At 47.1% G+C, this 26,369-nt stretch overlaps 1 protein-coding gene across 16 annotated transcripts in view; it reads left to right on the plus strand.

Annotated features, from left to right (window-relative positions):
- The first annotated feature begins 381 nt into the window (after positions 1–381).
- The window catches only part of DNM1 (dynamin 1), a 129,662-nt gene continuing 103,674 nt past the window's right edge, over positions 382–26,369 (plus strand). For all 16 annotated transcript variants that reach the window (XR_014507080.1, XR_014507081.1, XR_014507082.1 and 13 more), the window contains exon 1: positions 382–1,163. Coding sequence is in view for 12 of the 16 variants with exons in the window: in XM_083422975.1 (XP_083279101.1) it covers positions 1,003–1,163 (161 nt within the window). In the remaining 4 variants the exon portion in view is untranslated. The remainder of the gene's footprint in view (positions 1,164–26,369) is intronic.

Below are 26,369 nucleotides of genomic sequence, written 5' to 3' on the forward strand. Positions count from 1 at the left end.
AGGAAAGCATCCATTTGGCTGCCAGACAACTTGGGAGGAGAGAGAAGACCCAACTGCAGGCAAGGGTTCAGCATGAAGCAGCGGACCTGGTAGAAGAGAACTGCCAATGACTACAAGTCTCTCTCAACCTTTGCTGACCTAGCTCCTTTTTGAGCTCATTGATCTACAGTTCTGCTCCCTTCAACCTCATTGAGTACGGAGTCCATTGTTTTACTTACGCACCACCCAAAAACAGAAAAGGCACCATCCTCACAAAAGGACAAATATTTGCATTAAAAATTGATCTATATGTATATGTATCCCTATCTATAAGAAGCCTGATAATCAGAAAAAGGAGCTAAATGTTGACATCTATCATTCTATCTCTTGCTTACAGCAAAGGATGGGGGCATCTGTGCCTCTCCAGCTGCGACCCGTACCAGCAGTGGTCAAGGACGGTGGGAGCTGAGGAGCAAGGACACCTCCGCATCCCCTCCCCCCCAGTATATGAACTGAACTTGAATTGGGGAAGGGGACGGGAGACCGAGGGAAACCAAAGGGAAGGAAAGAACTACGACTCCCATGAAGCTCTCTGAGCCGAGTGGCTGCTGCGGATCCCCCTCTGGCGGCGATTGTGAGCAAATACGTTCTCGATCCGGCTTAGGACCAGGTGGCCAAAGGGAGCTTCATTCGTGGTAGGCAGCGCTGCTGCAGAGACCCGGCGAGGAGCCTGATTTAGGCGGAGCGGGGTGCGGGGCTGCTGAGAGGAAAGGGAGGGCGCTGCAGTAGCAGCCCCCTCGGGCACCTCCAAGTCCCAGGGCTGGGAAGGTGGGCAGGACTCCCATCTGCGCGCGCGCAAAAAAAGGAGACACGCACCGATGAGGACTTGGGGGGCCACAGACGAGCCGTCGACGAGCCTTTGAGACGAGAGCCCCCCACCCTCCAAAAATAAAAAGCCCTCCGAGAGAGACGCTTTGCAAGCCGCTGGAGACGTGAGATCTCTCCCCGCCGCGTGCAGCAGCCATGGGGAACCGAGGAATGGAGGATCTCATCCCGCTGGTCAACCAGCTCCAGGATGCCTTCGCTGCCATCGGCCAGAATGCCAACCTGGACCTGCCCCAGATCGCTGTGGTCGGAGGGCAGAGCGCCGGGAAGAGCTCCGTCCTGGAGAATTTCGTCGGAAGGTAAGGGAGCCGGTGGTATTTATTTAAACCATCTATTTTATTTTATACCATCCCCCGCGCCCGCGCCTTAATTAGTCCTGGGCTTCTGTGGATGCTCGTGCAGAGCAGACATCCGGCTTAATGCGCGGAAGTCCCCCTCCTGCCGCCCTTGCCCAGTGGAAATCCGAAATAGCGGGGAAACGGAGGCTGGGGAAGGGGAGGGGAAGGATCCGGAGCCGCTTTGGCTCCTTGCGATGGGGGAGCGGGAAAAGCTCTCCCCCCTCTCACGCCGCCATTCCTCAGCACTGCGGATGCGCCCTCCGCGCCGAGGATGTTGCAGAAAAACAGGAAGCCCCCGTGATTGGCAGGTGACATTCCACGAGCCATCACCTTCATCAGGATGAGGGGAGGCTCCGCATCCTTCTCCCTCCCCGGAGGGATAAGATAATGTCCCTGTTTACTGGCAAGCCTCCACGAGCGGCGCGTTTGCGTTTCACATACGCTAAAACTAGGGGGAAATCTATAGATGTATGAATGTGTGTGTGTGTGTGTGTGTGTACACCTCTGTCTCCTTCTGTTTGGGTGGGTATGAAATGCAATCCCTGCCCTGAGAAAGAGATCACGATCGGTTTCAGTGAAAAGAAGCTTGCCGTGTACATCTGAAGGGAAGGGTGGAGGTGATTATCAGTGTGTGCACAAAATTTGAAGGGCGCGTTTTAGCAACATCACCCGCCGCCACCTCCGCTGCTCCTAGGAGCGATTTACTGCACAAAAGCAGCCATTTGGGGTCGGGGGGGGCGAGTTGTAAGAGGAAGAGCGAAAGGAAGCAATCCGACGTCTGGTGCTGTGCTGTGTCCACATCACCGCGCAGGGGGAGATTTGGCGCTTTTAATCCTAAATCATTTATTTATTTAGAGAGGCGGGGGGAAGCTCCATGTAGGAAGGCAGAATTGCTCCTGGTGAGGCTGGGGGGAGAGTCCGTCTCTTCCTCTGTTTCTTCCTCCCCCCCCCCCCCCGCTTTTTCATTATGTTGCCAGAGGGCAATTGCAGGGCTGCGGTGAGGGGGGGGGTGGGCAGATAGGAAGGAAGAGGAGGTTGCTTCAAGGAGAGTGTTTGCCATCTCCAGTCTTCTGGAGATTTTCAAAACCCGGACAAAAGCCTCTCTTATGTTATGTAATCTCAAGATGGTAAAGAAATATCATGGTAGGGAGCTTAGCCATATTTTTTGGATTTTCTGCCTTTGGATTCAGCATTCTCTCCCTCCCTCCCTCTCTTGCAAAATGATGCAATTTATGCATCAATGTGTGTTTTTCCACATTACAATTTCTGAGGCTGCTTATAGGGGTGGAGAGAAGAGCCAAGTGTAGCAGTTCTGCTGGTCACATATGAAATGCACTCCTTGTCAAGAAATGTATTAGCGATGCACCACACACTCACTGCCAAGATGTGCTAAGGACAGTGCCTTTCCCCTAAGGAGGTATTTGCCTCCTCTGTTTATAAGCCTCGCCTCGGACACAATCCTGCACCAGGTGAAATTCCAGGAAGGACTGGGGGGGGGGGAGGTATTATCAAATGCAGCACACCTTTTGCTTGCATACATTTGCCTAGTTTCACAGGGAATTAGTTACCCAACAGATAAAAGATGGGAGGTGGTTATTGACTAGGCCATCTAGCAATATGGCTTAGCATCTCTTAGGTATACTCTTCTCTGCGTATCCTGGGTGATGCCATGTTGAGGATCCAGAAGGGAAGATGAAATGTTTGCTCCTCGATAAGGAAAATCAGCATTTTGGGTGCTCCCTTTTTGTATTAAAATACTGCTGAGGGTTTCCTTTCATGTGACCTTCAAGCCAACCTCCAGAAACCTCTGCAAATAGCAGGCGATCAGGAAAGGTGGCTCACACAGGCTGTTCCTGCGGGACACTTATGAGCTGGCTGGTAGCGTTTTGATGCTTATTTTAACCCTTTTCAATTGGGAAGACTTCACTAAGGCTAGGAGATTGGTACCTTGTGATTCCCACTAAGAGAAGAGGGGCTTCTGGAAACAAGCCGTGTTTCAATTTTCTATACAATATATTTGTGTCACCCTTCCCTCTCTTCATGTCCACAATGAAAATTTGTGTGTGTGTCTTTTTAAAATAGCACTGATACCTTTGCATCTCAAATGGCTGCTTCCAGCTCCATTCTTAACCAAAACGACCTGAGAGCTGTTGAATTTCATTTCGGATCAGCACTGTTAAGAGACAGCCCAAGCTGCAAAGCTGCTGCTTCCACAGCAAAAACCTAAAACAACAGACATCCAAGGGGTCTGTTTATTATAGGATTGAAAAGCCTTCACTGGGTGCACATTTGGAATGTCCTGAGGTTTTTGTTTGCATGACCAGGTTGATTGTAGGTGGAGTCAGTCAATCCCCACCTTGCAAAGACACTTATTGTTGTCATCAAATCAGCTGAAAAAAATGGGGGCCTGCAGCTGAGGTGGGGTGGGGGAGTTGGCTAGACCTTTTATTCGTCAGCTGTAATGTGGGCTGATTAAAAAAAAATGTCCTTATTGCAAAAAGTCCATAATCTTTTAGGGAAACAGGTTTTGGGGAATCATGCAACCTGGATTTGCTGGTACGAGCTTGAATCCCACCTCCAAAATAGTGACAGACTGGAAATATCCTTTGGCCATGAGATGAGCAATGCATTCATATTTCTGTTGTTTACTTGAGTGCCTGGTGGATGGAGGGCAGGTGAATGAATGGATTTCTGCATTTTGCCCTCTTTTGATGGGTCTTTTCTCCAAGAGAGCCTATGGGGATGTGACCTCACTAGATTTCCTCCAGTTGTCTCCATGGCAGCAGATTCACAGTGCTGCAGTTTCTTTAGATCTTGAAGGGTTCAAGCAGAGCTGTTGAGTGCGAGGGCAGAGGAAAAGTTAAATCCTTCCAGATAAATTATTGAGGGGAAAGGCGCTAAGATGCCATCTCCTGATACCAAATGCCGTCAGAGGGCTAAGTGGCTTAGAAGACTGGGTTGGGGAGTGTGGTACGTGTAGCCTATTGTAACTGCATTCGAGATGCTATGTAGGTTGTTTTACATTACAGCAATAAATTGTGAGGATGGCAGCAGGCAGCTGTGTTTTGATAACACAACCCTTTGGCTGTGTCTGATAGCTTAAAAAAACCCCTACAAAACCATTCTATAATCCTGCTGAATAAGTGTGTCTTTTGAATACTGGCTTCTGAACGGTCTGGGGCTGCAGTTACACACACACACACACACACACACACACAAACCCTGAATAAAAGGAAGCACAAAACAACATAGTGTAGATTGGCTTCAAACAGGGTCAGAAGGATGCACAGGCCTTTTGCTGACCTGATGAGTAGCAGGGGAATAACTGAGTCTTTTCCGAGTCTGAAATCATGACAATCAGGCTAAGTACTTCAATATGTACTTTACACACACATTGACTCTATGCACTGAAACCTCAAATTTTAAAATTGTTGTTCTTTAAGCAAATCTTAGAATTCTTTCATGAAGACCTCTAGTCTGCCATTTGCAGACCTGGCAGAGCGGGGGCCATTTTTTAAGGAATGGAAAGTGGTTCTGTTAAGGCTTGAAGGCAAAAGTCTGGGGCCCTCATCTGAATGAGCAGGAATGGTCCCCCAACACAGCCACATTTTATCCCAAGAGGTTTAAGTCCCTTAAAAACAACAACAACCATTTATAACCCATCTTTCCTCCAAGGAGCACAAAGTGCACACATTTTATGTATTTATGTATATTATTTTCTTGCATGAGGATAGCAGTGACAGTAAACATAAATACAAATCGCAAGGTCTACAAATGAAATACAAAGTGCAGTGGTACCTCGGGTTACAGACGCTTCAGGTTACAGACACTTCAGGTTACAGACTCTGCTAATCCAGAAATAGTACTTCGGGTTAAGAACTTTGCTTCAGGATGAGAACAGAAATCGCACGATGGCAGTGTGGTGGCAGCGGGAGGCCCCATTACCTAAAGTGGTACCTAAGGTTAAGAACAGTTTCAGCTTAAGAACAAACCTTTGGAACTAATTAAGTTCTTAACCCGAGGTACCACTGTACAACCTGTAACCACAAAGCCATTATAGAGATGATCTCAAATCATATAATATCTCTCACATACAAATCTAATCTAAATCTTGCAATACAGTTCTAAGTGTGCAGCGATCAATTGTTCATAGTTGATGAAGGACGTCAGCCCAGCCATACCCTTCTCGCCACTTCTGGTAATGCCTCGTATTCTCCCGCAAGGTGGACACGCGATTATCCAACTGCCATTTTTCCTCACAACCACCCGGCAAGGTAGGTTGGGCTGAGAGAGAGTTTCTGGCCAAGTGAACTACATGGCTGAGTGGGGATTAGCAACCTGGTCTCCCAGGTCTACAGCTAGTGCTGCTACCACTATATCACATTGCACTAGTCCCTAACTGCACCACTGACGGTGGAAGGTGCCTGGAGCAAGCAGAAACCTGTAGACTACAGGCTACAGCCAGTGAGCCCAAATGAGGGTGTTAAGCAGACCAAGGAGCTTTAAGCTAGAACCACAATGGCATTGGTTCTTCCAAGACCATGGCTGGATCTACACTGACCCGTTTAACATTATATCCCCCTATTAGAACGATATCAGATATCGCGTTCTAAAACAACCCAGGGCACACTTGCTAATTAAAAAATTTTCTCCCTTGGTTTTTTCTGTCAAATGTAAGCAATACCCGGCGACACCATTTTCCAAAATGCTGTTTCTCTCCCTGCTGCTGGTTGCTGGTTGCTCTGTTCCGCCCTCTGGTGTAAAATTTTAATCCTCTCTCCCCCCCCCCCTTTTCCTTTGTTATCTGCCCCTTGAATACCATTGGAGGGGGTTCACAGTTTTAATGCAGTGAAAAAAGGTAAAATGCTATACAGTGGTACCTCGGGTTACAGACGCTTCAGGTTACAGACGCTTCAGGTTACAGACTCTGCTAACCCAGAAATATTACCTCAGGTTAAGAACTTTGATTCAGGATGAGAACAGAAATCGTGCTCCGACGGCGCAGCGGCAGCGGGAGGCCCCATTAGCTAAAGTGGTGCCTCAGGTTAAGAATAGTTTCAGGTTAAGAATGGACCTCCAGAACGAAATAAATTCTTAACCCGAGGTATCACTGTATAGGGACATATGGGCAGTGTTTCACCGATATAGTAGCATAAAACGATTAAAAATTAAGCGATAACAAAGACAATGTAATAATGCATTATGAACTCAAAAGTAGGACATCATGTGTCCGTCTACATTATCAAAACCATTCCTAAACCCTTCCTTAACGTTAAAAACCATGAGTGTAGATCAGCCCCATGAGGCTTCTGGGCAGGCCCAGCCCCACCACAAGGCAGAGTGAGGCTGCTGTCCCAGGTAGTAAATTCTGAAGGGTGGAAATTGGCTAGAAATGTGTGTCATATGTTCTGCCCTGCAGCCCCTAAGCTAGCTTGCTGCCCTAGCATGGCTGGTGCACCCGTGAGGCAACCTGCTTTGGGTAGCATGTTGCTTCCACCCCACCAGGGGGTGGGTCTGGATATTTTTCGGGAGGGGGAGTGTTGGTGGCACGTTTTGCCTCAGGCACCAAAGGCGTTTCACTAAATTCCTTGATTAGGATGTTCATGGGTCTCAATCCCTTTTAACACTGAGCATGCATTTAGCATCCACCCAGAACATGCTCAGAACCAAGGTTCCCACCTCACCATGAATACTTTTACATCTTTAAACATTTCTGCTCAAATATAGAGTGGTGGTACCTGGGAGACGAGGGTGCAGGTCCCCACTCAGTCAAGGAGACCTCGGGCCAGTTACTGCCTCTAGGCCTAACCTATCTCGAAGGGTTGTTGTTGTGAGGATAAAATGGGGAGGGGGAGAACTGTGTAATGTGCTCCTTGGAGGAAAAAGGTGGCAATAAATGCAGTAAGTAAGTAAGTAAGTAAGTAAAAAGTGCTTTTCCTTCAAGTAGCCTGTGGTTTTCATTTTTATTGGGGGGCGCGTTTGGTAAAAAATGAGGCAACAGAACTCATGCCTTGAAATGAGTACTGAGCCATTTTGGGTGCCAACCTCAAACAAACTTTGTTTTTGGCATCCGTCTGTCTTGAGAGAGAATGGAGTGTGCCTCTGGGGGTCAAGTCAAACCACTGGAGAATCACAGCGCTTTCTGTGACTGCAGAGACTCATAACTGCTGCCTCCCATGTTATCCTTGCTGTGCTAATAGCACTGAGGTGACCTCCCTTCAGTGTGTATGGAAGTCCTGGGCTGATAAGATGGCCTCCTCTTAGCTTCACCAATGTGGTCCAAAGGGAAGCAGAGCAAGACTTTGGCACCTGCTTGGCTGCAGGAGTCTTCAAACAAACAAACAAACAAACAAACAAACAGAATTGGAGAGTCCAGCACCTGCCACGGTAGTCTGTCCAGTCTGGTCAGGGATGCTGGGATGGGGGTGGAGTCTGACAACACCAGGGCGGAGGGAGGTAAACAGTGGTGCCAAAATGGCAAAGAAACTGAAAGCATATAGCCAGTGGCAATTCTACGTAAAGCTTCATAGAAGCACAGTGGCCAGCAGGAATTGGTGAAAACCCAGTCCTCCTAGTAATGCTATGACTTCGATGGGTCATTTATCTTGGATCAAACCTAAATAGATAGAACTGACCGACGAGTTTTAATTCACCATGCTAAGGGTGCCTTTGAAATCCTTTCCTTGGAAAATTCAGCTTCCTTTCTCATGTAGAATAGTGGTGGGTCAAACCAGTGAGCTTCATGGCCAACACTTTAACCTCTGCACCAAGCACCGTGTGTAAGGTGGCTCAGGGCAAAGGCAGTGAACCTGCGACCCCCCAAAATATTGTTGGACTCCCCTCAGTCCCAGGCAGCGTGGCCAGCGGTCATGGACAATGGGAGCTAGAATCCAGCAACAGATGCCCCACCCTGCTCTAGGGCAAGACTACATAAACAGGACAAGGCCAAGACACTGTGCTGCCTGATGCAGAGGACAAGATGGCGTGTGTCTGTCTGTTCCCCCATTCCATTTAGAGGTAAGGTAAAAGGTAAAGGACCCTTGGACAGTTAAGTCCAGTCAAAGGCAACTATGGGTTTGCGGCACTCATCTCGTTTTCAGGCTGAGGGAGCCGGCGTTTGTCCACAGACATCTTTCCGTGTCATGTGGCCAGCATAACTAAATTGCTTCTGGTGCACGGAGGACCATGACAGAAACCAGAGCATTGCACGGAAATGCCGTTTACCTTCCTGCCACAGCAGTATCTGTTTATCTACTTGCACTGGCGTGCTTCCGAACTGCTAGGTTGGCAGGAGCTGGGACAGAGCAGCAGGAGCTCACCCCGTTGCAGGGATTCGAACCGCTGACCTTCCGATCAGCAAGCCCAAGAGGCTCAGTGGTTTAGACCACAGCGCCACCCGCATCCCTATTCTATTTAGAAAAGCAAACTGGACAGGTAGTTGACTCTCATTGCATCCCACACTGGCAATGGGAGAGCATCCTGCACTGCACCTGTGGCTAATTTAGAGGATGGAGGGCAGGCCATGTATGGAACATACTCCTCTGACCTCCAATAAGGGAGAATGGCCAGGGGCTCAGGAGGAGTGGCCAGCGGCTGCTGCTGTCCCACACCCCTGCTTTCCCTCTCTGTTGGTGATGTGTAAGCAGCCACCCTCACCTTACTGCTAGCCTCCAAGGCTCTCTGTCTGGCCACATTCACACTATACATCTAGAGTGCTAATAGCACCACTTTAAGCAGGCATTGTTCCCCCAAAGAATTCTGGGAGCTGTAGTTTGTTCAGGGTGCTGAGATTTCTCAGGAGGTCCCTATTCCCAATTCCCAGAATTCCCGGTGAAGAGGGATTGTTAAACCACTCAGGGAAATTGTAGCTATGGGAGGGGAATAGGTGTCAGTTAAGAATTCTTAGCATCTTTAACAAGCTACACCTCCCATGAGTGTCTGCAGTGGCATCTTAGCATTCTAAATGTATGGTGTGAATGTGGCCCAAGCATTTTTGCCGTGTCTTAAGCTCTGTACATGCCTTTCCCCTGCCTGGGTGGAGGTTAGAGATGGGTGCGTATAAATAACTCTACTGTACAAACGTAACATTTACATTTGCCATTCAGTTCATCACTGGTGTGTGGCTCTTGGAAGGTTGCCTAGATGTGACAGTGGCCCTCAAGTTGAAAAAGGTACCCACACATCTGCCTCACAGTGCATCACAGACTGAGTTTGTGTCCACCAAAAGTCGGCTGTTTGCGGTGTTCCTGCTGACAGCTCCTGTCAGAGGCCGAGAGGTGGTGTGACTTGCCTAAGGTGACACAGCAGGTCTGTAGCAAGCGAGGGTCATCTAGCCTTTTAGCTGCTGAGTCATATTGGTTGAGGGAGAAGATTCTGTATCTCCTCACGAGCTCCCCTTGGTCTGCTTCATTTATTCGTTTATTGATTAAGTTTTTTATACCGCCCTACACCTGTAGATCTCAGGGCAGTTCACTACATAAAATTAAAATATTAAAAACGCAAAATACATAGTAAAAATTACAAACAGAAACCAATAATCTTTGTTTCTACAACACAATTAAAAGACCATAGAGTGTTAACCAGCCAAATGCTTGGTTGAAGAGAAACGTTTTCATCTGGTGCCTAAATAAATGTAAAGAAGGCTCTAGGTGGGCCTCCCTGGGGAGAGCATTCCACAAATGGGGAGCCACTGCAGAAAAGGCCCATTCTTGTGTTGCTACCTCCTGGACCTCTTGTGGAGGAGGCACACAAAGAAGGGCCTCATGAGATGATATCAGAGACTAGAGAGGTTCATATGGAGAGAGGCAGTGCTGGAGGTATTGTGGTCCTGAGATGTTTAAGGCTGCATAAGTAAAAACCAGCACTTTGAATTAGCCCTGGTGAGCACTTGGCCACTGAATTCTGCACTAGCTGAACTTTCCAAACTATTTTCAGAGGCAGCCGTATGTATAATGCATTGCCGTAATCCAACCTTGAGGTTACCAGAGCATAGACCATCATAGTTAGGCTATCCCTGTCCAGATAGAGGCGTAGCTGGGCCACCAGCCAAAGCTGATGGAAGGCACTCCGGGCTACTGAGGTCACCTGAGCTTCAAGCAACAGCAGAGGATCCAGGAATAACCCCAAGCTACATACCTGCTCCTTCAGAGGGAGTGTAACCCCATCAAGAGCAGGCCACCTCCCACCCAGCCGGTCTAGGGAACCACCCACCAACAGTGTCTCAGTATTGTCTGGATTGAGTTTCAGTTTGTTGGCTCTCATCCAGTCCATTACCGAGGCAAGACAATGGTCCAGCACATCCACTGCCTCGCCAGCAGATGTAGAGGAGAAGTAAAGCTGTGTGTGTCCTCAGTGTATTGCTGACAACGTCCTCTAAAACTCTGGATGACCCCACTCAGCAGTTTCATGTAGATGTTAAGCAGCATGTGTCCAACCTGACAGCTTGCTTGCCCCAGTGTCATGTACTTTCCCCGCAAACAGTCAGGATGAATGTGCAATAAACCGACTGTCCAGAATTGCCCCAAGATTGTTGTTTCCTGCTCTGAGGAAAGTAGGTGTAGATTTATAGCCGCACACCTGGCCACTGAAGGAAAACTTATCCATTCAGAAAAAAATCTCGTGGAAAGAGCTGTACCTGGGCTTCATCAAGCATAGTGTCTGTCTTCTCTCTTGTGCAAAAACAAGCAAAACTGCTTGCGTATAGAAAACTACCCTACAGGGAATTCAGACCCCTAATTCAGCTCTGCTGACAGGCCAGATTTATCAGGAGCCTCCTCTCCCACAACTGTCAGCTGGGAGCAGTCATTCCAGCAGGCTACCTCAGTGGGAGGGATGGGAATCAGCAGGACTCATTACACCAGGACTTACTCCATCAGCTCTGCTGAAAGCCCACCTCCATCAAACTGTGCCCTTGAACTGCTTCCATTCAAGCTGGTCATTATAAGGACTGCTATGTAACTTTTAAGAATTTGCTTCCCACCCACTTCCATCACGGTTCTGTTTTTTTCCTGTTGTGTTGTGTCTTATCTTGTAAGCCTGCAAGCTTCCTAAATAGGATGTCCTTTGTTGTTTTGATTGCAAGTCCACTAGGACTGTACACCACCATGCACATTGATGGCAGTATCATCATCATCATCATCATAAACCAATCAAATTTTCCTTTCTATTTCCTTCTCCATTGCCTAGGAAAGCATTCGGATACCTGCTCTTCCACTTTTCTGAAGTGGTACAGTCCAAGAAAAGCTTTATGCCGAATATATAAACCATCTCTGAGAGTTTTGTTGCCAACCCACAAGCTCAATGTAATGCAAAGGCTTGTGTGTATGTGATATCTCTCTACACTATATTTGCACTAGTCTGTCACCATGTAGCCCCCACTGGAGGATTTGGAATACCTCATCACATCTCTGGATTTCCACGAAGTCAGGGCTGGTTAGGGAAGCAAAAGGAAAGTCAAGTTGCACAACAGCAGCGGCTATGGCGTAGGAGCAAGAAGGGAGGAAAAACAGAGCATGGAAAAGTGGGGATTTAAAGCAATGGGAGAGGTCCAAGACGCTTGGGAAGGGAGGAATGCTAACGGTTTGTTGTTCAGTGTAGGCTTCTGTATTGTACCCATTGCCACTATTTCTCCTTTTTTATTTCTTTTAAATATCGAAAAGGAGAAATAGCGGCAATGGGTACAACACAGAAGCAAACACCAAAAAGCTAACACACCAAAGCCTTTTTCAACTCTCTTTGCTTCGTTCCCATCCAGCTTGCTTCACTCAAATCAGTCCTGTTGCTTAAAGTTGTGGCCTTAATTCTGCCAAAAACCAAAATTTGAGTCAAGTGTGAATTTATTTAGGGGGGAGGTTTCTGGATCTGAACACGCAAAACTACCACTTTTTTCCTCGTAGTCTTTTCCCATTTCTTCTTTAGTCAAACATCTGATATTATTTAAAATTGCTGCTTTTTTTTCTTCTCAGTGCATTTCCGCCCCTGCTTTGCTCAAACCTCTCTGTCTTCCATTCCTCAGCTGCCTTATATATATTATTTCTCTCCTGGTACCATGCGCTGTCTTCTACATGAAGTTCCAGATTCACTGTAGTAACATATAGCAGGTATTTTTTATTAACCAGCACACCCTCGTATATGTGCAGCATCCATCACTGAACTCTCTCTGAAGGCAGGCTTGCTCTTATGAGCCTATTCATCTTAAATATATAATAGCATATATTTGCAGAAGTAGAAGGGATGCAGAATAAGGGGGGGGGGAGGCGTGGGAAAGGGGTGGTTTTAGTGCGAGGAGGAGTTGAAAATAGGTAGGAGAAAGGGGGTGAGGGTGAAAATGGTGAAGTGCAAAGGGGGTTCCCAAAAAGGAGTATTAGGCATGGCAATGGGGGTGAAGAAGAAAGCAGGGATATGAAAGGGGCTCCAGTATATGAGGTGATGGTGGCTTTATAACTGGGTGGAAGGTGAAAAGGCTGCTTTGCTTCCGAGTTCCAGTGTGTGGGAGGAAGATGCAGGAGGTTGTGGGAGGTGGGAGAAGGAGGAGGCATGGGCATGGGAGTGAAGATGAAAGCGGGTGCAGAAGGAAAAACCGGGATGATTTGATTGAGCATACAATTCAGCAAGTAAAGTCTTTTTTTTGGGGGGGGGGGTGGCAAGCAGATGAAGCAGGGTGCAATGCTTCCCCTAGTGTAATTTATTAATATACTGTACTGCACTTCTCTGTTTAGAATAAATTCAAAGTGGCTTACTGAAATGTCCATAAAATTCATAAAACAAATTGCCAAAACTCATTTCATGCGTTAGAACTGAATAGCAGGCTAAAACAAACCTTTACAGGGCTGTTTGTTTATACATATTTTTTATAAAATTATATATGGATGTTTAATGATGGCCTATACTTGTAATGCCCAATAAAGGTTTGGCGAAGAAGAAGAAGAAAAATTAATCAGTGTGAAAATAGGGAGACAGAACTTCAACCCACTCTAAAATCTGCGTGAGATATTTCACAGAAGCTCCTTTTCTTCTTTAGAGTAGAGTGGATCCCCAGTGCTAGTCACTCCTAATTATTCTCCTGGTATCACTTACTGGTCTGTTAATGGATTACTCAACCATGCAAAGCCTATATTTATAATAGCAGATGTCCAGGGAGCTGGTGTGTTTGTGTTTGTTTGTGTGTGTGTGTGTCTTCCTGGGTGCATGTGCCAGTTTGCTAAGGACGCAGTGTGGTGCTTGCAACACCAGATTATGGTGATAAAGGCCACTAACTGGCAGCGTGGGATGAACCTGAGGAAGGAGGACAGCTGGCACTCCACATCCCAGGAACACTGAAGCCCGCCTCTCAGTCTGGTGGAGAAGGACCGAATGGGTGGGGGAGGAATTTTAAAAGAGAAGGGTTGAGCTTCTCAGCAGCTTTAGGGGTGCATGTGGATGGAGACACTCCTAATTTGAGTGGAATGGAAGGAGATGGGAAAGAAAAGTCCTGGGTCAGAAATGTCCTTTTACTGTTTGCTTTCAAAGGGTCCCTTCAGGAGAGCAATTCAGGAGAGCATTTGAGCTCAATGATACTATTGGGGACTAATCCCACTTTCAATACTGTTGTGGGGGCAGACACACTGATTCACTGCCAATCAGAACAAATGAAAACTAGAACAGGCTGCAGAGCTCAAAGACAAGCAGCCTAGCTCATCACCATTTTCACCCAGAAGCCCATCCTGGCTGTACACTTTCAGTTTCTTTGCCATTTTGGCACCACTGTTTACCTCCCTCTGCCCTGGTGTGGTCAGACTCCACCCCCACCCCAGCATCCCTGACCAGACTGGACAGACTACCTTGGCAGGTGCTGGACTTTCCAATTCTGTTTGTTTGTTTGAAGACTCCTGCAGCCAAGCAGGTGCCAAAGTCTTGCTCTGCTTCCCTTTGGACCACATCGGTGAGGCTAAGAGGAGGCCATCTTATCAGCCCAGGACCTCCATACACACTGAAGGGAGGTCACCTCAGTGCTATTAGCACAGCAAGGATAACATGGGAGGCAGCAGTTATGAGTCTGCAGATAAATGCCCTGTCCAAGTCCTAGCATTACTAGGAGGACTGGGTTTTCACCAATTCCTGCTGACCACTGTGCTTCTGTGAAGCTTTACGTAGAATTGCCAAAGTCCCAGAACTTCCTGCTGGCATCCTGTAATCCTGTGCAGTGGCCTAGCTGGCCGCTGGCGCCTGGGGTGGCACACCTGCCCTGTGCCCAGGGAGAGCTGCCCATGGGGGCAAGGCAGGCCGCCCACGGGGCACGGCGAGCCGGGGCAGAGAGCACTGTGGAGCCTCCAAGGAATCTGCCCGCTGCCTCCCCCTCAGCTGTTGTAGAGTGGCTGAGGAGGAGGCAGCAGGCAGATGCAAGCCCCACGCTGCCATTTCGGGCACCGCGAAGCCTGCAGGCGCCCTGAGCCACCACGTCACTCAGGTATGCTGCAGACCCCACTGTAAGTGCCACCCGCCACAGTGTGGGGCCCAGTGCCCCCCTCTCCTCCCCTCACTATGCCTCTGATTCTGTGCCCCTCCAGATGGCAAGATGCAGTAACAGCGGAGGGGCATCAGAGAACAAAGTGGAGTAATGTGTGGACAGTCCAGTGGAAATCCACCACTAAAACGTTACTATAACGACAGTGGCATATTGCAGAATACAGTGGCAAAAACCCCACCAGCCTGGAGGGTCTGAAAGCTGGAAGGGAAAGCAGAAGACATGGGGACAGATCAGCCTAGTGGGGATGAACTGTAAAAGCGGCCTTTGCTAAGCTGGCACTTTCCAGATGCTTCGGGGTACAATCACCACTAGCCCACCTAGCATGGCTGATGGGGGTTGTACTCTAAAAGAATAAATATTCCAATGAGGACTCCTATGTCATTCATTGAGAGTGAATCTGGCGTAGTGGTTAGAGTGTTGGAATAGGACCTGGGAGACCAGAGTTTGAATCCTCACTCAGCCAGGAAGCTCACAGGGTGACCTTGGACCAGTTGTAGTCTTTCAGCCTGACCTACATCTGAGGATTGTTGTGAGGATAAAATATGGGTGGGGTTGTATATGCCAGCATGAGCTCCTTAGAGGAAAGGTGGGATAATCAATCAATCAATCAATCAATCAATCAATGTAAATGGGGAGTCACATGATCCTAGCACAACTTAATTCATTCCGGAGGTCTGTTCCTAACCTGAAGTACCACTTTAGCTAATGGGGCCTCCTGCTGCCGCCGTGCCGCCGCTGCACGATTTCTGTTCTCATCATGAAGCAAAGTTCTTAACCTGAAGCACTATTTCTGGGTTAGCGGAGTCTGTAACCTGAAGCGTATGTAACCCGAGGTGCCACTGTATGTACTAGAGAAGGTACATCCATAAGAGACTGAATTTCTGGAGACCTTGGAGAGGATGAGGAGTGAGCCCTGAAGGAAACATAAATAACACTTCACACTAAGGAAAATGGAAAGATGCATTTCCAGGGGTCAAAATCAGAGACAACGTAGGAACTGTGATTTGCTAGGAATTGCAAGACATGGAGTGTCCAAGGTAAACAGCTGGAGCATCTGCATTCAATGGGGTATCATTTTAGCAAGCTGCACTGGTCGTGGCGTATATAAAAAAAGCAATCTAATTGTGGAACCAAACAGCACCAGTGGGGCAATCGCCTCAGTATGCAGATTTTGGGGCAAGGGTCATGAAAGATCAATGAGCTGCTGGTTATTTAATTTATCGGTGTTGTGCTTTTACTGCCAGGGAGGAGTAGGAAGAGATACTTGTGGGATTTCTTGCCTCAAAATAACTGTGGCTGACTTAGTTACTAGGATCATAGAAAGCTGGACCACTGGTCCCCCTAGCTGAGTATTGTCTACACCAGGGGTCGGCAAACTACGGCCCAGGGGCCAGATTCGGCCCCCCAGGCTCACAAATACCACCCACGGACCCTGCTGCCTGCTTCGTCAGTCCCTGTGTGCTGCAGACACCTCGCCATGCGGGGACTGACTTGAACGACGCTGGCATGGCTTCTGTGCAGGCGGCGACGCTGGCGCGGCTACAGATTGGCTGCAGGAAGCTCCTGCAGCCAATCCGAAGCCGCGACGTTTGGATTTGCGCGCAGGGGAAGCAATGGCGTGGAGCAGAGCGGAGGCGGTGTTGCGGCCCCCAGCACCTGAGTGGGGCTTTCCCCATGGCGATGGTGTGCGTTTGGCAAGGGCCCCTGGCTTTCCCTCGACCTCCTCCTCCAACGCCTCTTCCTCCTCCTCTGCCATTGCTGCTCCTGCTGCTGCTGCTTCTCCTCCCTGCTGCTGCTGTGCTGGCTGCGGCCCCTTTCCGGGCGGGCGGGATACGAGGAAGAGAAAGAGGCGCCGGCACTGTTGCAGGTAGCCGGGCTTGGGCCTCAGGCGGGGGACTGTTCTCTGTCTCCCCACGGCGAATAGGAGCATGCAAAGCAGAGGGGATGATCATTGCAAGAAGATTTGTGTGGCGCTTGCATGGAGTCAGTGATTACATACGCGCACAGAAACCTTGCCACAATATTGTGACCGTTGCATGGTGCGCACATACCCAGGAATTGTTGTGCTCTGGTGGGATGTGATGTCAACTTAACTTTTACGCAGAGAGCAGGCCCACTGGAATGAATGGGCCCGGGTTAGGCATGGCCACTCATGTCTACAGGTCTACTCTTGAGTAAAAAATAGGGGAGCGACTTCTGCGTAAATATGCATTTTTAAAAAACTATAGTTCGGCCCCCAACAGTTTTTGAGGGGCAGTGAACTGGCCCCCTGTTTTAAAAGTTTGAGGACCCCTGGTCTACACTGATGGGCAGTAGCTGTCCAGGGACAGTCCAGCCGGGAACTGAACTTAGGACCTTCTGCAAACAAAGGAGTTGCTCTGGGATATCAAATCCAAACTCTTCTTCTTCTTCTTCTCTGCCACTCTACTAATTATATGCCTTGACTTAGTACAGAGGGCGTACTTTGGTCTGGCCTTTGAACCAAAATGGGTGACTCAGTTCTTTGCCAGGATAAGGCCCTTGATTGAGGAAAATTGCAAATCCTCCATGCTGCAAGTTAATGATCTGGAGAAGATGCAGCTCTTAATTCCCTTAGCTGCAGGGGCTGAATTTGTCATGCTGTGTTGGGCAGAGAATTTATTTCCAGACAAGAGTCAAACCCACTCACTCTGTTCCCCCCTTACAAGGCTCATTTCTAGAATTTGGAAAGAGAAATCAGTTTACTAAAGCAGCAAAACGAGATGGACATCTGAATCAGCCTCCTGCCAGTGTAAAAACTCACATATGGAATTACCCAGCTTCTGTGCCTTTAAAGCAAATTTATTGTGCTGTTTTCACAGTTTAGATCTGGTCTTTGAGAAACATATATTTTTACCTTGGCTCACAGTAGCCGTTGCCAACCTATTGCCCTCCTGGTGTTTTAAACAACGCTCATGAACTCCAGACAGCACAGCTGTATTGACTACTCCACCATAGCTGTGCTGGCCAGGGTTGAAGGCAGCTTATCTATCCAATTGATCTCTGATCTCTGTAGAAGAGGGCCTTCCGCATGCATCCGCCCCACACTGCTTTTGTAGGCTGCGTGGGGCCAGCAGAGGGGCAGCGCTGCCACCTCTCCGACACTTCTGCTGGCCTGACCTGGGAGTGGAGCAGCCCTGAAGACCAGCCCAGGAGCGAGCGGCTGCCCTTGATGAGAGGTGCAGTTCTAGCAGTTTTAATACATGAAGTTTTAAAAATTACATGCTTTTACTACACTGCAAAATTGCTTCAGGTTGCTTTGTAGAAGTGATTTATAAATGGAGGAAATAACAATATATATCCTGGAGGGTCTAGGTTGGTATGTGCTGAGATAACGTTTCAAGCCAATGCCAGAAATCAAGGTTATCATCATGTGGAGCGGTACCCCAAATGCAAGTCTGAAGCCAGGATATGAGGCAAGGATGGGAAACATCTGTGGCCCTCCAGATGTTGCAGGACTCCCAGCAACCCCAGCCAGCATAACCAATGGTCAGGAATGATGGGAGTTGTAACTCAACAACATCTGGACCAGGGCTAGCCCAATATATTTTGGCACCTGAGATGAACCACAAAATGGTCCACCTTTCCCCTGAGGGAAGAAGGGGTGAGTGATGAACAATGGTGTGGGAGAAAATAAATATGTACGTCAGGATTTGCTGCCCTTGTGAATCCTGCTGCCTGAGGCAGTTGTCTCACCTTGCCTCATGAGTGGGCCACCCTGATCTGGAGGGCCAGAGGGCAGTGCATCTGTTAACACAGGGGCTGACAAACTTGTTTATATGGGGGATTCCTAGCTGGAGTCAAAGTGAGTGCTGTTCTGTGTGTATATCTGGAACCCTCCTAAGTTAGGAATGTGTCCAAAAAAATATGGGGAAATAAAGTATTTATTTATTTATTTAAAATTATTCTTGAATTTAAAAACAAATATACAATCAATTACAGTCCCCCCTGTTCCTCCCATAACAACACAAACAACTTCCAGTTGTATTAATAGTAATAAAATAAAACATTAATTCAATAGCTGCCAATTTTAAAAGTGTTGTTACATAGGTTCCTGTGTTTCTTTGGTGGTTTATAGACATTTTCTTTCTTTGTTGCAAGTGAAATAAAAGTGGGCCTCTTTTAATTTATGAAGGCATTTATCAAAATTACCGTACCTTTAATGCTTTATGGAACTATAAAACACAGCGGCGTACATCTACAGCACTGGGCACACATAAAAAGAATAATTTTACACAAGCGCACTTGTAACTTAAAGAAATCAGGGATTCTAAACTGAAAGGGGGAAATGGCACTGAAGACGAATATACAGTGGTACCTCGGGTTACATACGCTTCAGGCTACACACTCCGCTAACCCAGAAATAGTGCTTCAGGTTAAGAACTTTGCTTCAGGATAAGAACAGAAATCGTGCTCCGGCAGCACGGTGGCAGCAGGAGGCCCCATTAGCTAAAGTGGTGCTTCAGATTAAGAACAGTTTCAGGTTAAGAACGGACCTCCGGAACGAATTAAGTACTTAACCCGAGGTACCACTGTAGCTGCGAAGATTTACCTCTCTTAGGTAAAGCTGTCTAAAGCACTCCTGAAACTGCGTTTGTGTGGATTGTGTTAAAAGAGTCAGGGACCCAGGTGTTGAGTTCAGGAGTCTATGCCCAAAGTGATTTCTGATCTTCATTAGCAAATCAGGATCACAGGCATGGACCCTTCACCAGGCATAAGGTTTGAAGTCCAGTGGCAAATATGGAGATGTTCTTGGGGCACACAGAGAGGGAGAAAGAGTAGAGAGGGTCTTTAGAGAGTCTTTTTTGGGGTTTCCCAGGGAGAGATGAGCAATGCTGAAACCTGGCCTTAAATAGCCTTGTAGAGGATCCAAAGGGTGTCTCGTGAGTTGACAGGGTGATGACTCATGAAAAGTGGTCAAAATGAGGGAATGAGATGAGACAGAGTAATTTCCAGGTACGTGTGTTTGTGCACAGGGGAAGGGCTTCAAGAGGAGAAGTCCCCAACAATGTAATGGGGAAGGTTCTGGTTAGACATAGTTTGATGCATGTAAACAAATTGGGGGCTTATCCACACTTACCTGCCCACCCCCCTTTCCAGGCACGGTCCACTATTTACAGCTCCATGTCCAAATGCCCTTTTTTTGCTGCAGAATTTCCCCCACAAAAACCCTCCCTTTAGTGCTCAATGCCAATGAAAGGAAAACCTGAATTGACGTATGTTCTGATTCAGCTATAACGAGCAGGTTTTTGGAGTGGGGGAAATGCTTGGACAAAGCGCTTTTAAACGTGGACTTGTGCCTGGAAAGAAAGAATGGAGCAAAATGTAAGTGTGGATAACCCCCTTAATGACTCACCTGGAAGGTTTCCCTTGTGGATGGTCCTCCTGGGTGGATTGGGTCAGGAACAGTGACTCTGGCAAGAAGATTCCTGGTGAGTCAGGCTGTCTTACCTGCAGCTGTTTCTGTTCTCCCCGGTCTGTATCTACATTTGTTTAGAATGTCTGGTTGATAGATAAAGCTTTACTCTGGAGGAGATTTTGGATGCTTTCATTTGCCAATCACTTCACCTTATTACTATTATTGCAACCCAGCTCCCTAGTGAGTCAATCAGTGAACTTTCTGGATCCTTGTGACCTCACTGGCAAGAAACCCAAGCATAGAGAAATCATGTACAATGAGGAGGAATGGCAACTTAAAACGAATATGCAGTAACTTGGCAGAATAAGAGAACAAGAAGACCGAGCCTATAAAGAGGAATGCATTTTGTGTGTGGAATATTTGGAAAATAATTGTAAACAAGTGAAAGCACCTGCAGGATTAAGGTAAATTCAACAGTGTAAAGTAAGATGAGGTGACATGAGAAGGGGAGGGGAGCTGAATGGTTGAAACAGAATATGCAGTAATAATGGGAAAATTATAAGAACCATGGAAAGAGAAGATGGGAAGTCAATGAATGCATTATTTTAATGGTGGATTTCTCATCGTGGAAAATGTATAATTAAATTTTCAATAAAAATTATTATAAAAAATAAATAAAACTGATTTGGAGCTCTTGTGCAACACTCCCACTTCCCCCAAAGACTGGACTTTCAGCAACTGATGAATATAGTGATGGTGAAATAAGGCCAATTCTCACTTTGCTGCGACATCATCTAACCTCCCCAGAAACAAATCAGAATGAATGTTAATTAAGTAGCCAATGTCATCTTATCACCCAGTGTACAGGCAGCAGCAAAAACGCCCTGAGCCAGCATCTAAGGAGGCACAGGCATGCCAGGGCCCATTCCTCTTATTTTTGAAAGCTATTCTATAGTCAGGGGAGCTGGCCAGTCAAGTATATGGTTACAGATGATCATTTCATCATTATTATTTCTTTAAAATATATTTTTCTACAACAAAATTGTTATGTACTGAGTTGAATAGGATCCAAAATGCAGCAGTCTGATTGGTCCTAGAACAACAGGATCCAGAATGCAGCAGTCTGATTGGTCTGCAGGAGCTACTCAATCCAACTCCAGGTGGAAGTGGAAGTCTGATTGGCCTACAGGAGAATCCCAGAATTAGCCAATCAGGTGGGGCCCATTGTGTAAATAATGTATATAAAGCAGACATTCTGGGGGAACTTCCATTCCTCCTCACCACTAGGAGCTGAATAAAGAGCATGAAATCCACTCTCGACTCTGAGTATATTTCAAAAATATTGCTTGCTGCAAAATTAAAGCATTTAGTGTTAGCACGCAGAAACAAATTCCACTTGATTCTTGTAGCCATAATGTTGCTATGATTTAAACTGCACGTGCTTAGAGTAGTTTTGTTTATCTGAATTGGCAAAGTCCCTCTCAAACATATAGGAATGTAGAAGCAGTTCTAAAGCATGGGGTGGGGGCAGGAATTGTATGCTAATGATTTACAACCAAAATAAAATAGCTACCCGTAGTGCCCCTCCTCTGCTTTTCACAGTAAGACCGTAAAGTTGTTTAGGTATACTGCTGGGGCCCCTCTCTTGTGAGTGAGACTGCATAGGATCAGGCCTTAAGGATTTAATTCAGTACGCAGGCTCCATCTGCTTGGAAGGAGATAGAGGAAGAGCGCAAGTCTGCCAGGGACATTGAGCCTCTGCAGTTTCAGATGCAATTAAGATCATCCTGTGGTGGCAAAGACGTTGTTAGTTACCCTTGGAGACAGCCGCTCTGAGATCTTGTACCTCCAGCTTCGTCAGAGCTCTGGGCCTTGGAAAGAGGACACAGCACTTTGCAAACATCGCAGCAGCTTTAGGGGCACCAGCAGAAAATAAATCTGACAATTTTTCACCTTAAAGGGAGAATAATATTTATCTTCTGCAGTCCTGATGCACAGCACTGAGCGCAGGTTTGAAATCCTGCCCCTACACTTTTGAAGCCACACATAAAGTGTGGCAGCTGTGATAACTTCAGAAGTAAGGAAAGATGAAACAGCTGGTTCTGACTTCAAATGGGTTGAAGCATTTACTGGGGCAAGGACTGCAATGGCCACCAGTTTCTTTCCAGACACCGTTCAAAGTGTTGACGATAACCTCTAAAGCCTGAAATGGCTTAAGTCAAAGATTCCTTAGGGACTGTTTGCTTCCAGCACAGCCTGCACCCGGAGATATGATGGAGAGACCTCTGGGTCTAAAAGGCAGCCTAGAACTATTTAATAATTATTTCATCTTGTGCTTCACTAAATGCATTGACTCTCAGTTCGTTTCCAAGCCGACTTTAAAGTGGTGGTTTTGACTATAACTCAGTGGAAGAGTATCTGCTTTGCATGCTGAAGGTTCCAGATTCAATCCCTGACATTTTCAGATGGGGCTGGGGTTGTTCCCTGTCTGAAATCCTAGAGAGTTGCTGTCTGTCAGCATAGACAGTACTGCGCTCAATGAACCAATGGTCGGATTCAGCATAAGGAAGCTTCCTATTTTCCTTTATCCCATCTCTATTGGAGACTTGGTTGAAAATGACTAGGGAATGGTTTTGTTTCTGTGACCATATCTAAATTGTGGAATCACTTTCCCCAAGAGGTTCATTTAAGAACGTAAGAGCAGCCCTCTTGGATCAAGTCAAATTCCGTGCCAGCCAGCGCATCATCCTGTTTTGACATTGGCCAACCAGATGCCCCAATGAAACTCCCATGTCAAGTTTGGATATGATATATTGAGAGGCGGCCAAACCTATGTCAAAGAATGGGCTAGGTTATGCCAAACACCCCAGGAGCCTTTGTGCTGCATTTGAAACTGGTGGTCTTTGGACCTGTTTTGTCAGGGGCTGCCTGAGGCATTTTGACACCTGAGGCGAATTGCCCCACTGCCACCCCTGTGAGGTTTGTGTGGGGTATGTGTGTTTGTGTAAACTCCGTAAGGGCTTCTCCAGGATTTCAGACTGGGGACACTTCCAGACCCAGTGTCCAAACACTGACAAAGATTGCTCACTTCGTTTCAAAAATAATGTTGTAGAGTTGGGAAAGGTTCAGAAAAGGGCAGTCAAAATGGTCAAGGGGGTGGACCGATTCCCCAAGAGGAAAGGTTGCAGCATTTGAGACTTTTTAGTTTAGAAAAAAGGCGAGTAAGAAGAGACATGATAGGAGTTTATAAAATATGCCTGGGTGGAGGAAGGTTTTCCTCCCTCATGTAACACTAGAATTCGTGGACCTCCAATGAAGCTGAATGTTGGAAGATTCAGAGCAGGTAAATGGAATTACTTCTTCACTCAGCGCATAGTGAAACTGTGGAACTCCCTCCCACAGGAGGCCGTTATGGACACCAACTTGGGTGGCTTTAAAAGGGGACTGGACAAATTCATGGAGAAGAGGACTATTGAAGCTGTAGGCCAGAGGCAGCACTGCTTCAGAATGCCAGTTGCTGGAAGCCACACGAGGGGAAAGGTCTCTTGTCCTTGGGTTCTCCTTGTGTGCTTCCCACAGTCATTTGGTTGGCCACTAGAGAACAGGATGCTGGACTGGGACTTTGGCCCAATGGAGCCTCAAGGTTCCTCTCAGGTTCTTCTGATTTAAGATTGGATTGTGTGCCTATAGCTCATGTTCTTCATCACTACACAATTCTTTAAGTCTCCACTGTTTTCTCTGCAAAAGTCACCCAGAGAGCTTTTTCCACACTAAAAGCAACTTTAAGCTGATCTGATGCTATTTGTGTACATGTCATTAATGCACAAGAGAGCTGGGTGGTTTAAAAAACAACAGCCCTCTACACTAGCTACTGCAAATTTACTGCTGCAGCCATGCAAAAAAACCCAACACTTCAATCTTCATACCTGAGCTCAGCCTGAACTTCCTATCACTCAGAAAAGAGTAAACATTTCCCTGGTCAAATGCTTCCAGTCTTCCGTAGTGGAAGTGAGGTCAAATTCTAATGAATATGCCTCTCTCTCTCTCTCTCTCTCTCTCCCTGGCTTCTGTGATCTCTTTGGTAATCTCTGCCTATTTAGTTAAGCTGATTGTGTTTTTACTTTTAATAGAAGCACCTCTCTCTCTCGGGGGGGGGGGGCAGTGAGCATGGAGAAGTAGAAAACTACCTTATGCTGAGACAGACCTGCTCAGTATTGTCTCAACCAGCCTTTGCTAACCTGGCACCCTCCAGATGTTGTTGACGAAATCTCTCATCATTCCTAGCCAGCATATTGTGCTTCAGATGTGAGTGTATTCTCCAACCCTGCTAGGGAATAAATCTGGGACAATTTATTTATTTTACATGCAGAGCATTTGCTCACTTGCTGGGCTGTGGCCCTTGCCCTGGATCAGTTCCATGTAGACATTTCATATGACCCATATTGGAACATCGGAGGCTCCCTAAACATCCTTTATATTGTACTGTATGTTCATGCTGATTTGTGCTTATGATGGCATCAGGCCCTCCCACTTTTAGGCCCTCCCACTTCCAAGACCGACTTGTGCCTGCAAAAGCTACATGGCAGACATACTGCTTCGTTTCCAGTTACTACATCACCTGCAGCTTCTGGCTGAAATACCGTAACCTTTTGTACTACAAATGTTTGGGGGTTGTTGTTGTGATAGGGTAACACTGGGGAAGACAATAAATACTGAAGTGGAATAACGTGTGGGCAGTCCAGGATAAATTCACCACTAAAGCACTATTATTGCATCAAGTTGTCATGGACTGGTTGGACTCAGAGGAATGGTGGGAGGAACCAACTAGGGAACCACCACGGGAAGAAGGCTCAGATTCCTTGCCCAGGGACTGGTGGTGGGAAGACAGTGAGTGGTCAGAGAAAGACTGGAGGAGGTGTCAGAAGCAGAAGAGGTAACAGGCTTCAGTGAGAAGGGAGAGTGTGCAGCAGAGAGCAGTGCAGAATCAGAGGCAGAAGCTGAAGCAGGAGAGGAGAGAGGCCAAGAGGCAGAGATGAGTCTGGCCGGTGAAGAGGCACAAGTGTCTCCCCCTCCAGTTGCAACAAGCTCTCCTCCACCCTGGTCTCCCAGAACCAGGAGAGGCATGAAGAGGGCAGAAGAGAAGCGGGCTTCTCACAGGTGCAGCCTCAAATTGCTTAGGAAAATCCGTGGAGAGGAGGAGACTTAGGCAGCTGCGGGGAGGCAGGGACCTTCAGTCTCGGCAACTGATTTTCATGGAGTAAGACCACTGGGAATGAGCTGCTATGCTCACTAGGCCTGGTGCTCAGCCAACTGTGTGGAAATTGTGCTTTTGCTAATAAAGAGTTTTCAACTTTGAACTGTTTCGTTACTGACCAACACGCTTCTGTGACATTAGTAAACATTGCAAAATGTATGCCCATTTTACTACCTCCACAAAAGTCTGGAGTACCTCCTGTTTGGTCCACCTAGCCCAGTGCTTTCTACACTGGCTCACAGCAGTTCTCCAGGGTTTCAATTGGGTATTTCCTCTACCTGGAGATGCTGGAGACTGAGCCAGGGACCTTCTGCATGAAAAGCAGGCAAATGTGGCCCTTCCCCTGGAAGATGCCTTAAAGCGGATCAGATCATTTCCCCATCTAACTCTCCATTGCTTCCTGTTGCTTGCTACCTGTTTCCTTTTAACTGCAGATGCCAAGAATTGAACCCAGGACCTTCTGCATGCAAAGCATGTGCTTTACCACTGAACTGTGGTCCCTCTACTACTGTTAGCTGTTATTGCAGCATGAGTTGGTTGCCAAAGAAAATGAGCAAACTAGGGATTGCTGTTGAAGTAGTAGAATTTCACATCTAGTAATGGGAGCTTGCACCCAGTGTGGGTTTGATCACTGAGATGGGATGAGGGCAGGGCAGCAAAATATTGAAGGCTGGGCTGGAATACAAATGCAAAAATTTTCAGTGGGGGCGTTGTTTTATACGATCACTGTGATTTCTGCCTTGTTTTTAACTCACATGGTCATAATACTTCAGTGGGAAGCCAACCATCATCATTTGTGCTTTGCATGAATCAGTCCTAAGAGGCTGGGTGGGAGAAATATTTTAAACTGAAACTTGGCCTGTGTGCTTTCTCAGCTTGGGAACATATGGCCAGATGCTAAGTTGCTTAGTCAGTAGAAAACACACACGAGAGAGAGAGAGGGGGGGGGGAATAGAGAGAGAGGCTTGCCTCTATAAAAATACAAAGGACATAAAACCAAATTTGAGGACTTTGAGGTTTTGCCCCCAAAGG

The sequence above is a fragment of the Podarcis tiliguerta genome, assembly GCF_965153285.1.
Source record: "Podarcis tiliguerta genome assembly, chromosome: Z".
Lineage (NCBI taxonomy): Eukaryota > Metazoa > Chordata > Lepidosauria > Squamata > Lacertidae > Podarcis > Podarcis tiliguerta.